This window comes from Psammomys obesus, unplaced genomic scaffold (assembly GCF_907164565.1).
Source record: "Psammomys obesus unplaced genomic scaffold, mPsaObe1.curated_primary_1811, whole genome shotgun sequence".
NCBI lineage: Eukaryota > Metazoa > Chordata > Mammalia > Rodentia > Muridae > Psammomys > Psammomys obesus.
In genome coordinates this window covers 268,430-284,149 of record NW_026596158.1, presented here as the reverse complement: position 1 = coordinate 284,149, position 15,720 = coordinate 268,430, and the positions used below count along the sequence as shown (strand labels likewise).

Genomic DNA, 15,720 nt, shown 5'->3' with positions numbered 1-15,720 from the left:
CTTTCTTTCTTTCTTTCTTTCTTTCTTTCTTTCTTTCTTTCTTTCTTTCTTTCTTTCTTTCTTGTCTCATGTGGTCCAGGCTTGCCTGGGACTGGCTCTGTAGCTTAGGTTGACTTTTTACTTTTCTTGATCCTCCTGCCTCCACCCCCCAAGTGCCGGGATTGAAAGTGTGCCATGAAGTCATTCTCCCTTTCTCGCGTTGGTCTTGATCCTGCACTCCACTCATCTTCCTCCATCTCATTTATCTATCCACAGCTCAGTCATTAATCCACTCGCTTGTGTCCCCTTTCACTCATTCTTGACCAGGCCCTGTGACTAGGCGAAGCGAGGGCCAGCAGCTGTTGTCTGTCCCTAGACAGTGAGCCCCTCTAGGGTGGTGAGGGCCGCGACGGTGGCTCTGTGGGGCTGTAGCTGCTCAGGGAAGCTTAAAGTCGGAACTCCGGGAAGAGGGCCTGCATGTTGGAGGCCAAGGCTAAGCAGGAGCCTGCCCCAAGTGCAGAGAGCAGGCTGGAATGCCACACACAGGAGGCACTGGCCCCGGGCCTTGGGTGAGAAAGGGCACTGAGGCATGTAAAGAGGTTGGAAAGTTAGCTCGGAGGCTGCAGTTCTTGAGTGCGCTCTCTACCCCCACCCCCGCTGTGTCCTTTCCAGGCATGGGTTCAAGAGCGCCTGCCACTGGCCATGCAGACAGAGCGAGGCAATGGCTTGCAAGCTGTCCAGCAGCACATCAAAAAGAACCAGGTGAGCTGAGCCAGGTGAGGGAGTGAGGTAGGGCGCATGGGGATGTGAGTGCTAGAAAAATAATGGCATGAGAGAGAATGCTCTGTCTACTTGATAAGAGCGTCCATAGCATGCTTGTCCACGTGCGTCCTGGGGTTGTCACAAGAGTCTCAGCTTCATTTTTGCTGTTGTTTCTCAGTTAACTTTGTTCTCAGGCCACTGTATTCTGTTTACTTGGTGATGAAAGCCTCCAACAGATTCAGGTTCACATGTTACCATCAAAACCAAAGACATCTTACCCTCTCAAAATTTCACACAAGGAGGCCAGTGAGATGATGGGTCAGTGGGTAAAGGCCTACAATCCCCCAGTGAGGGGCTGGGATGTGTGTCAGCACAGAACTCCTGCCTAGAATCCCCCAGTGAGGGGCTGGGGATGTGGCTCAGTGGTAGAGCCCCTGCCTAGGACCCCCCAGTGAGGGGCTGGGGTGTGGCTCAGTGGCTATGAGAGAAACAGTCAGTAAGCAAGTGTTGACCCCTAAGCTTTTCAAGGCAGGAGAGTGGAATTTGAGCCCCATGGAGGAAAACAGAATCTCTGGATCTCTGATTGCCTTTCTGTGCCTCAATTTCCACACACTAATAATTAGCTCATCCAGAGCACTGCAGTCAGGAAGCAGAAATGGATGCTGGTGCCCTTTTCTCTCTCTCTCTCTGTCTTTTGTTTTTCCTTCTCTTGAGACAGTGTCTTATGTTCTCATGTAGTCAGTTCTGGCCAGAGGTGAGGATGTCCTTGAACTCCCGTCCTCTTGCCTCTAGCTCCCTACCCTGAGATTACAGGGGTGTCCCATTTCTCTCTTTCTCTTTTCTTTATTCAGCCAGACCCCAGTCCATGAGATGGTGCCACTCACATTCTGTTGATGAATATTAACGGTTAATATTCATTCATATTATTAATAAAGTGTACTAACTCCTCTGTCAACAATTTCCCCAGATAACTGTACATGGAGACTGTGTACGCAAGAGCTAAACACAGAGCTGAGCATATCTGACCTTTTACTCTACTTACCTTTCACCCACCCAGAGTCCCCAGGACTGCAGCTAGAATGTTCTCTAGAAACTGTCTGTCCTCCCTCCTGCCTCTCTTTCCCTGTGCTCTCTTCTTCAACTCCCCAAAAATTTGCCCTCAGCTGCACCTCCATCTCCCTGCTCAACCAGGCTGAGCAATTTCATCATCTAATCAGGGGTAATTTGGGAGGCAGGAGTTACAACGCCATTTGGGGTGTGTGAGTGCTCATAAAAGACAGCAAGCAGACCTAGGGAGCAAAAGAAATAACATTAGAATAATAGCACCAGGCCAACCCCCAGTAAAAAGGCCAACTTTCATAAGAAAAACGAAACAATTATAAAACCTATTAGGTAAGACTTAAATCTATAGGGGCTGTTCAGAGCAGTTCAGAGCACCAGCTGCCTCTCCAGAGGAACCAGGTTCAAGTCCCAGCACCTTTCTAGACCTTAAGGCATCTTAACTCCCAAGCAACCAAGTTTAACCGTAAAACTGTAAGTCGCTGGTCTTCACTCCCATCAGAGACTTGAGAAGGAATAAAATTATACCCGAGTAAGTAGGAAATGCAGTAGGTAGCTTCCAAAATAATAAAAATGACAGAGACAGTTCACTGCCTGGACAGTCACCCCAAATCTCTTTATAACGTTGGCCCATCCTCTTTGGCCTTCTGGCCCAGTATATCTGGCAGACATGTTTGTGAAGCAGAAACTATGAAGGACGTGTTTACCCTGTCTTGGCAGAGCTAGGGAGCCGATGCAGCCTGCATCCAAGTCTTGTCCATCTTCTGACAGCATTCTGTCTGCAGTGAGTGGGAGCATTGCTTTCACAGTGGCCTTGCCACACTTGACGTCATTTCCTAGCAGAGATTCTTCAGTGCTTATCATCTTCTTTGAAGCAGGCTGGAGGTGCTGCCAGGGGTTGACTTGTCTCATTGTCAAAGAGGCTTTAAAATAATAAAAACACCCTTAAATGCCATATTCTGTATGTCTCTGAGGTTTTTGAAGACCATCTGCCTCTTATATTTGCATAGTGTTTAATTGTTATCTATCATCGTAAATCTGAACAGGCAAACATTGTTTCTAGTTACTTGCTATCTGTTAAACCATAGTATAGTTATGTGAAAACCTAGACCAGTAAGTGACAAGACCATGAATTTGATTGAGTGACTATTTGCATTATTTAATCATCCTAAACAGTTTGTAATAGCAACTTTAAAAAAAAATCTGGAAATAAACCTTGTATTATAAATTAATTGTAAAGGTCCAATACCTTATACAAGAGTAGAAACATATATACATATGTGTATCAAGAATAATTTAAAATTGTATCAATATATAACAATCTATGCCAATGTATCAGATAGCCTTATTTCTGTATCAATAAATACAATTTTATACCAATGTATCAAAAATATTTGAGAAAGATAATAGTTCTATATCTAAAGAGAATGTTCAATAGTCTATCCTTTTCTCCTATTATTTCTATATAAATGTCCATTTTACTGAAAACAGTGTAAGCTGGGAATCTGGGTAGTATAGAGTGTTTAAGCCAGTGTGGTGGGTGTGTTGCCAAAGGTAAATTCACTGAGAGCAGAGAGCCTTTCTGTAACTTTTCTGGTTTGTTTGGTTGTTTGTTTTTTTGGTTTTATTTTGTTTTGTGAGACAGACAGGGTTTCTGTCTGTCTGTGTAGCCTTGACTGTCCTGGACTCTCTTTATAGACCAGGCTGGCCTTGAACTCACAGAAGCCTGCCTTTCTCTGCCTCCCTGAGAGCTAGGACCACAGGCTTGTGTCACCACTCCCAGCTTTAACTTCTTTTTTTCTTCCTCTCCTTCTCTCGCTCCCTGCCATGAGACAGCGTCTTGCTATGTAGGCCGGCACTGGCAATGAACCCGTGGTCCCCTGCCTCAACTTCCCAGACAGTGAGAGGATACGTGTGTGCCAAATGTGGAGCTTCCGTTTTGTTTATCTTTGTTTTAAACATTTTAGTGTGTGTGTGACTATGTGCCCAGGTGTGGAGGTCAGAGGACAATTTACAGAAGTCTTTCTCTCTTTCCACCATGTGAATCCCAGGGATCAGGTCATCGGACTTAGTGGCAGGCCCCCACTGTGACTTTGTTGCTTTTTCTTTAAAGTTGTATTATTCTCAAAGAGACTTTTTATTTTAAAATTTCTTTTACCTTTATTATTTGTGTGTGCGTATCATCGTGTGTGAGCAGTTCAGAGGACAACTTGTGGAAACTGGTTCTATCATGTATGTTCAAACCCATGTCATCCAGACCTGCAGCGAATGCCTTCACTGCTGAACCTTTTTGACAGACCTGGAGGATTTTTGTTTGTTTGTTTAACTTTGAGATAGAGGTTCAGCCATTTACCCAATGTGGCCTTGAACATACTCTGTGGTTCAGGCCAAGCCTTGCTTCTCCTGGAGAGCTGGGTTTGCAGGCCTGCACCACTGGGCTTCCCTACTCCCCCCTTCAGTTTAAAGTTGTGTTATGTTTATTTTAATTATTCACCGAGGTTTTCATATATGTATATAATATATTATGGATATAGCCACCTCCCCATCTCCCTTTCCTAACTTCCCTAAGCTCACCCACAATCCCCTACCCCACTTAATGATTTTTTTAAAAACTATTATTATTGTTTGTTTTTTATTTTTCGAGACAGGTTTCTTTGGATAGCCTTTGCTGTCCTGGACTCTCTTTGCAGCCCAGGCTGGCCTGGAACTCACAGAGATCCTCCTGCCTCTGCCTCCCCCTGAGATTACAGGTGTGGGCCACCATGCCCTGCTCTGTAGTTTGTTGTTTTGAGATTAGGGTCTCACAGTTTGGTCCAGGCTGGCCTGGAACTCATGGAGACCCGCCTGCCTCTGCCACGCAAGGGCTGGGATTAGTGGGATGAAACAGCAGGCCGACATTTTTCCCGTTTTAACTCTTTTTAAACTGTACTGCGTCCAGTTAACGCGGCCCTACTGTGCCTGGGGCTACAGCGCTCAGGAAAGATGACCGTCCTGTCCTCAGCCATAAGCTGCCACTAGAGCCTCAGCTAGGGGTAGTGCCTCCTGAGCCGGCTACCCCTGCGAGCTGCCCTCCTCGGTAGCTCAACCGTGGGCAGGACCTGTGAGGGCAGCTGCTGTGAGTCCAGAGCCGTGTTTGGAGTCCCGTGTGTCCCCCCTTCTCCCCCCCGCCCCGTTTTCAGCGCTTCGCCTGCCAGGCAGGCCTGTTTCCCACCTAGGCCTGCGGGTCGCAGCGGGGCTCGGGGTGTCGTGGGATCTCTGCGCTTCCTTTCCACACGCGGCGTCTCGCCTGCAGGGCCTGCGGCGGGAGATCCAGGCGCACGGGCCGCGCCTGGAGGAGGTGCTGGAGCGCGCGGGCGCGCTGGCCTCGCTGCGCAGCCCGGAGGCGGAGGCGGAGGCGGTGCGCCGCGGCCTGGAGCAGCTGCAGAGCGCGTGGGCCGGCCTGCGCGAGGCGGCCGAGCGGCGGCAGCAGATGCTGGACGCCGCCTTCCAGGTGGAGCAGTACTACTTCGACGTGGCGGAAGTGGAGGCTTGGCTGGGCGAGCAGGAGCTGCTCATGATGAGTGAGGACAAGGGCAAGGTGCGCCCAGCACGGGGGTTGAGGGGGTCTGGGGACGCCGGAGCCGGGCAGCCCGGCCGCTGCCGCCTCATCGCGAGCGTCTTCGTCCCCAGGATGAGCAGAGCACCCTGCAGCTGCTCAAGAAGCACCTGCAGCTCGAGCAGGGCGTGGAGAACTACGAAGAAAGCATCGCGCAGCTATCGCGCCAGTGCCGGGCGCTGCTGGAGAGGGGCCATCCAGACAGGTGGGCGGGCGGGGGCGGGGCTGTCCCGAGGGAAGGGCCCAGGAGCCAGGACCGAGTTAGAGCAGCAGGCTAGACGAGCCGTTTATGTGTTCCCAGCACTCAGGGGCAAGAGGCCTGCTGCCAGCTCGAGGCCAGCCCGGTCGATAGAGAGAGTTCAGGGTCAGAGTGGGTCGCACAGTGAGAGCCTTATGGGGCGTGGGGAGGGCAGCTGAAGAGAGACGGAGACGGAGAGGTCACTTGTAACCAGGACAGGCAAGAGTTGTCTAGTTACAATGTCTGGGATGATTGGAAAACCTGGAGTGCGGAGATCGGAATGGGGCCTAGCCTGAGCCTCCCTAGGTAATGTGAGCTAAATGAGCCTCTAGGGGGCTTGGCCTGGGGTGGGAAGGGACTACAGACCCAAGTCCAGTAGTCCAGTAGTCCAGAAGCCTTCAGCCCTCTGGTGAACCTTCAGCCGGATCTTGAGAGAGGAAGTTAGGAACCCTGCCCACACCACCAGGGACCAATAAGGGACCAAAGACAGGAACTGAGTGAATTAACAAATCCAATAAAAGATGCCGGGTGCGGCTGGGTGGAGGCAAGTATATGTAGCTATGGAAGCGGTAGAGAGGGACCAGGAGTTCCAGCCATCCTTGGCTACGTAGAGAACTTACTACGCTATTTTTACCGTCGCTTACGTCGTCGCTAGAGCAGTAAGCGCCAGGAAGGTCTGTGTGAGACTTAAGAAAATAGCCCCACCGAAGGGAATCTTAGGAGGGGACCCTGGCGGGGAGCCAGGAGGAGGCTGTCCTGCCTTAAGGGGGGAGGTTGCCGGAAGTCTCTGAGCTGCGCTCTCCCGTCCCCCGTCTCCCCCGGCAGTGAGCAGATCAGCCGGCGGCAGTCTCAGGTGGACCGCCTCTACGTGGCGCTCAAGGAGCTGGGCGAGGAGCGCAGGGCGAGCCTGGAGCAGCAGTACTGGCTGCGCCAGCTCAGCCGGCAGGTGGACGAGCTGGAACACTGGATAGCCGAGAAGGAGGTGGTGGCCGGCTCGCCCGAGCTGGGCCAGGACCTTGAGCACGTGTCGGTGAGGACTCTTAAAAATGCCTTTTCTACTGTGATGACAACACGCTTGGAACCAAGGCAACTTATAAAGGAAAATATTTAATTGGGCTTACAATTTCAGAGGGTTGGAGTCCATGATGGCAGGGACAAAAAAAGAAAAGAAAAGGAAAAAAAAAAAAAAAAAAAAAAGAAAAGAAAGAAAGAAAGTCCATGTGGTAGGAACAGCTAAGAGTTCACATTTTGATCCAAAAGTAGGAGGCCGAGGGAGGCACAGGGAAAATGATCCAAGCCTTTGAAACCCCACAGCTGCCCCACAGGGATACGCTTTCTCCAGCAAGGCCACACCTCCTAATCCTTCCCAGACAGTTCCACCCACTGGAGGCCGAGCATCCAAACACACGAGCCTATGGGCCCGTTCCCATTCAAACCACCCCACACCAACAACCCTGGCAGCTGTGGATCCCCCTTTCTAATGATCCCGGCTCACGGCCCTGAAACACATGTATCCATACACTGTACCGCACTCTTGGCCCCTGGGCGGTGGGAGCGGGGAATACTACAATGATGCTGATTATCAGGATTCTTATCTGTAGCACGGTAACAGGCTGGACGGGGCTGGGGTGCGGCGCTGTCACCCGCCACCCCTCGCCCTGACCCCAGGTGCTTCAGGAGAAGTTCTCGGAGTTTGCCAGTGAGACGGGCACCGCGGGGCGAGAGCGGCTGGCGGCCGTCAACCAGATGGTGGACGAGCTGATCGAGTGCGGGCACACCGCGGCGGCCACCATGGCCGAGTGGAAGGATGGGCTGAACGAGGCCTGGGCCGAGCTGCTGGAGCTCATGGGCACCCGGGCCCAGCTGCTGGCTGCCTCGCGGGAGCTGCACAAGTTCTTCAGCGACGCCCGGGAGCTGCAGGGGCAGATCGAGGAGAAGCGCCGGCGGCTGCCCCGCCTCACGGCCCCGCCGGAGCCCAGACCCAGCGCCAGCTCCATGCAGCGGACCCTGCGAGCCTTCGAGCATGACCTGCAGCTCCTCGTGTCCCAGGTAGGCTGGCGGCAGCCACAGGGTGGCCGAGAAGTGAGCCTGGGGGAGCAGGCAGCGCGGCAAAGAGCTGCTGTGGAGTTGGCCGGCGGGCGGTGGACGGAGAGAGCAGCCTGGAGACAAGGGGAAAGTGGACAGACAGAAAGTAGACTGTCCTGCGTGGTGCCGGAAGTCCAGTGGAGATGGGGGAGGGGAGCAGTGCGAAAACTTATTATTCTTTCTTGTTTTTTGTTTTTTTCAAGACAGAGTTTCACTGTGAAGCCTGGGTGGCTTGAGGCTTGTTATGTAGACCAGGTTGGCCTTGAACGGGCAGTGAGCTTCCTGCCTCTATCAGAGGTCCAAGCTGAGCTTGGTAGCTTATGCCTTGACTACACAGTGAGACTGTGTCTCCAAACAAAAATTGGATCGCTATCTGGAAACGGGGTCACTAGCAGAAGACTAGGAGGTCTGATGTAAAGGGAACGGGAGAAAATGGAAATTATACCAAATAGACAGCAGGTTGGAGAGAGGCCTCCTGGGGAGATGAGATGGGTCTGAGAGAAGAGAAAGGGGACCTGTGCGGAAAAGCAGGCCATGGGCCCCGCGGAAACAGAGTTCTGAGATCAAAAGTTGAGGCAGCAAAACGCAAGAAACCTGGTAGTAAGGATAAAAGCAGAACACAGGCAGGTCAGTGAAGGCCAGGCAGGCAGCAGGGCCTCCTGAGTCTGCGAGCGAGCCGTCCTAGGAAAGTCCTAGGGAAGGGAGAGGGCGGTGAGGAAAGGGGGCAGCTTTGGTTGAAAGGCAGGGGTCTGGGCTGGAGCGATGACTCAGCGGTTAAGAGCACTGTCTGCTCTTCCAAAAGTCCTGAGTTCAATTCCCAGCACCCGTGTGGTGGTTCACAACCGTCTGTAATGGGATCTGATGCCCTCTTCTGTCATTCAGGCATACATGCAAATAGAGTGCTCATATGTATAAATAAATTAATCTTTTAAAAGGGAGGGAGGGGCAGAACCTGGGCTACGGGGGCGGGGAGGAGCCCGCGTTACGGAGATGGAGTGTGGGCCGCTGCGGCGGGGACAGAGGGAGGGGCATGGCCCACAGGCGTCGGAGGAGGGCGGGATGGGGAGAGGAACACAGGGGCTGAGCCTGTGCCAGCTCACGGCGGCTGCGGTGGCCTGGCACGCCCCTCAGGTACGGCAGCTGCAGGAGGGCGCGGCCCAGCTGCGGACGGTGTACGCGGGCGAGCACGCCGAGGCCATCGCCAGCCGCGAGCAGGAGGTGTTGCAGGGCTGGAAGGAGCTGCTGGCGGCCTGTGAGGACGCTCGTCTGCACGTCAGCTCCACGGCCGACGCCCTGCGCTTCCACAGCCAGGCCCGCGACCTGCTCTCCTGGATGGACGGCATCGCGGGCCAGATCGGGGCGGCTGACAAACCCAGGTGCCCCTTACCCCGCTCTGGGCTTTTGCCTGCCGCTAGCCGTCCTCGGTAGCCGCTTAGACCCCCCCCCCCCAGAGCCCCCTGCCCAGGAAACGCCTGGCAGCGCACCTGCGTGCCACCGACGGCCCTTGGCGCTTCGGATGTATGAGGATTCTTTGTATGCCTTGCACCGGGTGCTTCGTGCCCTCGATCCTATCAGGGTGTCCACACTGTGGGCATGTCAGTTTGGGATGGCCAAGGCCTGGACAGGCGCAAGGGAAAGCTGCCGGATCATTTGTCCCTGTAGATGAGCAGATGCAGCTAAGCCAGCAGAGCCCTTAGTTTCTCGCACGCCGTCCAGCCGAAACCAAACCTGAGCTCGGCCTGGCAGCACAGGCCTGCACACCCGGGTCGGGTGGCCTGTGCTTGCATCCGACACCGAGAAGGCGGAGGCAGGGGAGTTTGAGGAAAGTTGGGCTGCATGAGAGGAACCCCAGGTTAAAAAAGTTATTTTGTTTTCTTTTTTGCGAGTTCAAAGCACAGCTGGGTGTAGAGTTGCACTCCTGTAACCCCGCCCCGTAGGAGGTGAGGGCAGGGATTTCAGGGGCTCGTGTCATCTTTGGCTACATAGCCAGTTCCAGGCCAGCCTGTGCTGCGGGAGTCCCTGGCGGAGGGAGAGAGAAGGCAGGAAGGGGGGCTTGAGATGCGAGGTGCGCTAGAGCGAAAACGTGGCACCTTCCAGTCGTTGCATTAGTGGACGCCCGAGGCCCTCGGAACTTGGCAGACGAGGTCGCTGTCCTGAGGGTGACTGCCTGCGGCATAGGTCCCTGTCCCCTGCAGGGATGTGTCCTCGGTGGAGCTGCTTATGAACTACCACCAGGCCCTGAAGACGGAGCTGGAGGCTCGCGGGCCCGAGCTGGCGGCCTGCCAGGAGCTCGGCCGCTCCCTGCTGCTCAACAAGAGCACCATGGCTGACGAGGTGGGGGGAGCGGTGCAGGGGAGGGGCGCCCCTGCTCCCACCTTCTGCGAACCCCGGTGCCTTGCTCACCCACCTACACACCCCCAGATCCAGGCACAGCTGGACAAGCTGGGAAGCCGGAAGGAGGAGGTGTCGGAGAAGTGGGACCGCCACTGGGAGTGGCTACAGCAGAGTGAGTAGGGGCCTAGCTGGTGGGCCTCAGGGACGGGGGTGGGGGGCCTCAGCCTCAGCATGCCTGGCCAAGGCCAGAGGGTGAAAAGGGACGTGAGCACGCTCGGGTCCCTTTAGGCCTGGGGTGGCGGATCCCTGGGGGAGGCTGAGGGGGAGGCTCAGGTGCCTCAGTCCTTGCGGGGAGGCAGGAAGCCCTGGGTTCAGTGTGGTGGCACATTTCTGTAGTCCCCAGACATCTGTCTCAAAGCAACAAAACAGCGCCAGTGCCTAGTGCAGGGAGATGGCTCAGCGAATAAAGTCACTTGTGCCAGGCCTGGTGATCTGGGTTTGATTCCCAGGACCTCCTTGGCGAGTCCTGGATCCCATATAATTGTCCTCTGGCCCCCACAGGAACTCAGTCTCACACTCACACAATAAATACAATATGTGTATTTTAAATATTCCTCGTCTCCCTTATTCCCAAGGCTGGCCTGGGAGTAAGTAGCCCAAGGGTCTGGGAGGCCGGAAAACTATAGCCCCCGCCCCGCCCCAGAAAGGCCTGCAATCACTTAGCCCCTCACGGTGGTTCCTGCCCCCAGTGCTGGAGGTGCACCAGTTTGCACAGGAGGCCGTGGTGGCCGATGCCTGGCTCACGGCCCAGGAGCCGCTCCTGCAGAGCCGCGAGCTGGGCAGCAGCGTGGACGAGGTGGAGCAGCTGATCCGCAGACACGAGGCCTTCCGGAAGGCGGCCGCGGCGTGGGAGGAGAGGTTCAGCTCTCTGCGGCGCTTGACCACGGTCAGACCCCAGATCCGCTCCCACCCGCTGCCCTGCCATGCTAGCCTGGCACACGGGCGTGAGAGCCCAACCCTGCGCTGGGCAGAACTGGGCATAGAGCCTTACCGGGCTCTCAGTGAGGGGGGACAGACCTGTAACTGCCAGCTAAGAGCCGAGAGGAGGCCAAGAGTTTTGATGAGGAAAAGTATGTTGCTGCTAGGAGATGAGAGAGGAGATCCGAGGGGCCCGTGGGAACCCAGAAGCCCTTTGCAAGACAAAGGTCTGGAGGAGCCCCACATGAAACTTGTATGCTGTGAATCAAAAACATTTGTGATTCAGGAAAAGTCTTGAGGTCCTGAGGGGGACAGTTAAGGAAAAGGTGGGGAGCTGGGAGGTCACAGAAGCACCCAGAGAAGGAGCCGATGTAGCTGTCAGGTGTGGTGGCACACGCCTGTGTCCCAGCATTGAGGAGTGGAGGCAGGGAGATCAGAAGTTGGTTCAAAGTCGTCCTCAGTAACAGCGAGTTTGCAGCCCCTCTGGGCCACAGATACCGAACAGCGGGGGTGGGGGTGGGGGAGCAGAGAGAGTCACAGAGATAGAGGAGCGAGACCGCTCTACCTCTCGAAGCTGGGTGTTTGGGGCAGAGTGGGATGGAGGGGCCGACACCCCGCCTCTCCGAGGGGCTGCGTGGAGCAGAGGAGGGGAATGGCCGCCGCGAGCCGTTCCCCCACCCGCCCACCCTCCAACCTGAGCCGACCTTTCCCCCCCAGATCGAGAAGCTCAAGGCCGAGCAGAGCAAGCAGCCACCCACCCCGCTGCTGGGGCGCAAGTTCTTTGGGGACCCCACGGAGCTGGCGGCCAAGGCGGCTCCGCTGCTCCGCCCGGGGGGCTATGAGAGGGGCCTGGAGTCCTTGGCCCGCAGGGCCTCGGACACGCTGTCGGCGGAGGTGCGGACCCGGGTCGGGTACGTGCGCCAGGAGCTGAAGCCCGAGCGCCTGCAGCCGCGCATCGACCGGCTGCCCGAGGCCTCGGGGAAGGCGGAGGCCGTGGCGCCGGAGCCGGCGGAGCCGCTGGCGGGGTCGGAGCAGGCGCGGCCCCGGCCGGAGCGCCAGGAGGCCGCGGACCGCGCGGAGGAGCCGCCGCGGAGGCGACGGCCCGAGCGCCAGGAGGCCGCCGACCAACCCGAGGAGGCGGCGCGGAGGCGGAGGCCCGAGCGCCAGGAGTCCGCGGACCACGACGGGCCGCACAGCCTTACTCTGGGGCGCTACGAGCAGATGGAGAGGCGGCGCGAGCGGCGCGAGCGGAGGCTGGAGCGCCAGGAGTCCAGCGAGCAGGAGACCCCCAGAGGGGAGCCGGTGAAAGGGTGAGGGCCCCGGGGCGGGGAGGCGGGCGGGGCAGCCAAGACCCCAGACACCGAGGGCGATTCCAGGGCACGCGGAGGCTCGAGGGACCGTTTCCAGGCTGGACGGCGCCAGCCTGCCCTCCGCTCCGGCGGAGCTGGCGGCCTGCAGGGTGTGGAGACCAAAGAGAGCCATCCCAGCTCTTGGGAGGGAAGGAGGACCAGGCTGCCCGGAACCCCCGCTGAGCGCCGGGGCCGTCTCCAAAACAAACAAATGGACCGCGCCGCCATCACTTGGGAGGTGGAGGAGGGAGAGCAGGAGCTCACGGTTATTCTCAGGGAGGCCAGAGGTCAGTCTGGCTGCGTGAGACCCTGATTCATACATGCCTGAAGAGACGGCTCAGTGGTTAAGAGCACTTGCTGCTCTCCAGAGGACCGAAGTCTGGTTCCCAGCACCCACAGCTGGACGGCTCACAAACACATGAACTCCAGCTCCAGGGGAACCCAGCGCCTTCCTCCGGCCCCTGAGGGCACCAGCCATGCATACAGTAACCATGCTCCTGCACAGAAATAAACCTAAAAAAAGAAAAATACAAAATAAGGTCAAACAAATAGAAATCCCTGGGAGGGGATTTGGTTGTCCATTGAGTGGACAGATGTGTCAGGAATGCCCACGGTGTGCAAGGCCCGCACACTTTTGGGACCGCTGAGTTGTCCAGCCAAGGCCCAGCGTCTGATTCGGGTCTCTCGCCTCTTGCCCTGCAGGAAGGCCACGCTGGCTGATATCGTGGAGCAGCTTCAGGAGAAAGAGGCAGGCCCAGGGCTCCCTGCTGGGGTGGTAAGTTGAGCTACTGGAATGGGTGGGTGGGTCTGGGGGGTCGAAGCCCTCTTAGCGGCCAGGATCTCGGAGGCAACCGTTACCCAGGCCCAAGCTCCTTCCTGACCTTGCCACCAATAGGGGCCCCATAGTCTCCCTTAGAAGGATGGAGGCACAGACCCAGGAGGCTTTTCCCATCTATGTTAGACTCCAGCCTATGGGGTCCCCAATTTTCTCACCAGCCACACACGAAAGCACCCAGAGATTCCTCACACAGGAATTCCATGCACCCTCTACCTCCTGAGAACCCGTTCCTCCCTCTCAGCTTCCAGAATTCCAAAGCCTAAATTCGAATGACCTGTTCCCCAAACCGAAGCCTTGAGCGCCCCCCCCCCCATGTGCCCTGCAGCGATGGGACCCCAGGCCCTCGGGCTCTCTGAGACAGGAGGCTCCCCTGGTCATCCTGCACAGTACCCGTCCCCCCCCTCCCTCCATTCCCACAGCCGTCGCTGCCTCAGCCTCGCGAGCTGCCCCCTGGTCGCCTGCCCAACGGGCTCGAGCCGCCCGAGCGGACACCTCGGCCGGATCGGCCGCGGGCACGGGACCGGCCCAAGCCGCGCCGGCGGCCGCGGCCTCGAGAGGGTGGTGAGGGCGGGGGCAGCCGGCGCTCGCGCTCCGCCCCTGCGCAGGGCGGTGCCAACCCCGCGCCTCCGCCCCCGCCCACGCACACCGTGCAGCACGAGGGCTTCCTGCTGCGCAAGCGCGAGCTCGACGCTAACCGCAAGTCGTCCAACCGGTGAGCGTGTGGGAGGGGCTCTGGGCGGCTGGGCGGGGCTCTGGGTGGCTGGGCGCCCCTCGGGGTGTCTCCATGAATGGGCTGGAGGAGGGGGCGGAGCTCAGGTTCAAAGGCTCCAATCCGCGACGAGGGGAGGGGCGTGGCCAGAGCTTAGCGCGTCCAATAGCTGCGTGGATGGAGCTGAGACCCGAGCACGGCAGAAGTGCCCCGAACGTGAATAAGCTGGGGTTCCACCTCCAGGACCACCTTAGGAGGCAAAGGAGCAAACTGGGGCTAGAATCTAGACGATTCCAGTGGGGTGTGAATTAGAGCCAATCAGTGTATCCAATCAGTGAGCGGGGTGGGCTACCCCCAACTTGCAGCCTCCAGTGGGTGTCTGAAAAGGAACAGAGCCTCAGCTGAGGACCTAGCGGAGGGTTGGAAGTTGCTTGGGGTATCCGGATGAGCGGCTTTTTCTTACACTGTCTAAATTACATTTATTTGTGTTGGGGTGGGAGTTTACGTGTAAAGGTCAGAGAATGACTGGTGGGAATCAATCCACCACGTGGACCCCTGGGATCAAACCGGGCAGGCGTATTTGCGGAGCCATTTCCCCAGGCCCCAACAGTGTGCGTGCGTGTTTGTGTGTGTTTGCAGTGAGTCCATCTCATTCATGTCCAATACATTTTTGTCCAACTGAGATTCAGCATGTGAGGATCAGGCAGAGCCAAGATCCAAGACCTGAGGTGACTAGGGCAGGTTCAGACCTGGCTGCTGGCTATTGTAGCTCGTGTTTATTCCTCGTCCGCAAACCAAGGTGGCAGTGAACAGGGACACCTGTCGTCTGTATCTTCCCATCTGGGGACGTCTCCTTAGACTGGAGCTTTGGCTGGATGCGGAGGCCAGAACTTCTTGTTCCAAAAGCAGCAACACTTCCTTGAAGGGACTTGGTGAAGGGTGGGCAAACCAGAGCTAAGGAGTGAAACTGGGATGTTTGATGGTGCTGTGTGGGGAAAATGAGGCCAATGAGTGAAGCAGGGACATGCAAGGAACTAGGACTGGGCTCAAGCCCACGGCCTTATGCGTGCTCTGCTACTGAGACACTCCAGCAGCTGCTCAGCAGGTTCCGGGCAAGGGCTCCGTCAATGCCCAGTCAATGTAGAATGAGATAAGGAAGGGTAAACCCAAGAAGGGTCGGCCGGGCAAACTCTTGGTTCTGGGAGCCTTGGCCACAGAACGGGAACCGCCTTATGGAAGAACAGCCTGAAATGTGGCCAAGTAAGCAAGACAAAGCACCGGAGGTAGCGGGACCCAGCATTCCCTCGCCAGTGGCGATAGAGTCACCAAGCGGGGCACTGCAGCTCGGGGTCATCAGCGTCTCATCGTCCCAGGTCGTGGGTGAGCCTATACTGTGTGCTCAGCAAGGGCGAGCTGGGCTTCTACAAGGACTCCAAAGGGCCAGCATCGGGGGGCACGCACGGCGGGGAGCCACTGCTGAGCCTGCACAAAGCCACCAGCGAGGTGGCTAGCGACTACAAGAAAAAGAAGCATGTCTTCAAGCTCCAGTGAGTCCTCTCATGGGAGGGGAGGGGTCCCGCTTGCTGCATCTCCCCAGAGGACTCTTGGTTCCCTTGAAGGACAATGGGTGATGGGAAGAGGGGTTGGGCCCCTCCAGATACCAGAAGCCCTGTATCTCCCTCAGGACCCAGGACGGCAGCGAGTTCTTGCTCCAGGCTAAAGACGAGGTAGGTTCTGGCCCTTTCACTCCGTTGGCTCATCTCTAAAGGGAGCAGCTTCCTGGGTGGGTCCTGA

General features: G+C 56.7%; 1 protein-coding gene across 3 annotated transcripts in view; it reads left to right on the top strand.

Moving 5' to 3' along the window:
* The window catches only part of Sptbn4 (spectrin beta, non-erythrocytic 4), a 90,380-nt gene that overhangs the window by 71,245 nt on the left and 3,415 nt on the right, over positions 1-15,720 (top strand). For all 3 annotated transcript variants that reach the window (XM_055595001.1, XM_055595002.1, XM_055595000.1), the window contains 14 exons: positions 652-741; positions 5,093-5,377; positions 5,470-5,600; positions 6,459-6,663; positions 7,302-7,682; positions 8,850-9,094; positions 9,914-10,052; positions 10,140-10,224; positions 10,802-10,998; positions 11,748-12,340; positions 13,082-13,154; positions 13,637-13,929; positions 15,300-15,473; positions 15,611-15,653. In XM_055595001.1, coding sequence (XP_055450976.1) covers positions 652-741; positions 5,093-5,377; positions 5,470-5,600; positions 6,459-6,663; positions 7,302-7,682; positions 8,850-9,094; positions 9,914-10,052; positions 10,140-10,224; positions 10,802-10,998; positions 11,748-12,340; positions 13,082-13,154; positions 13,637-13,929; positions 15,300-15,473; positions 15,611-15,653 — 2,934 coding nt within the window. The remainder of the gene's footprint in view (positions 1-651; positions 742-5,092; positions 5,378-5,469; positions 5,601-6,458; positions 6,664-7,301; positions 7,683-8,849; positions 9,095-9,913; positions 10,053-10,139; positions 10,225-10,801; positions 10,999-11,747; positions 12,341-13,081; positions 13,155-13,636; positions 13,930-15,299; positions 15,474-15,610; positions 15,654-15,720) is intronic.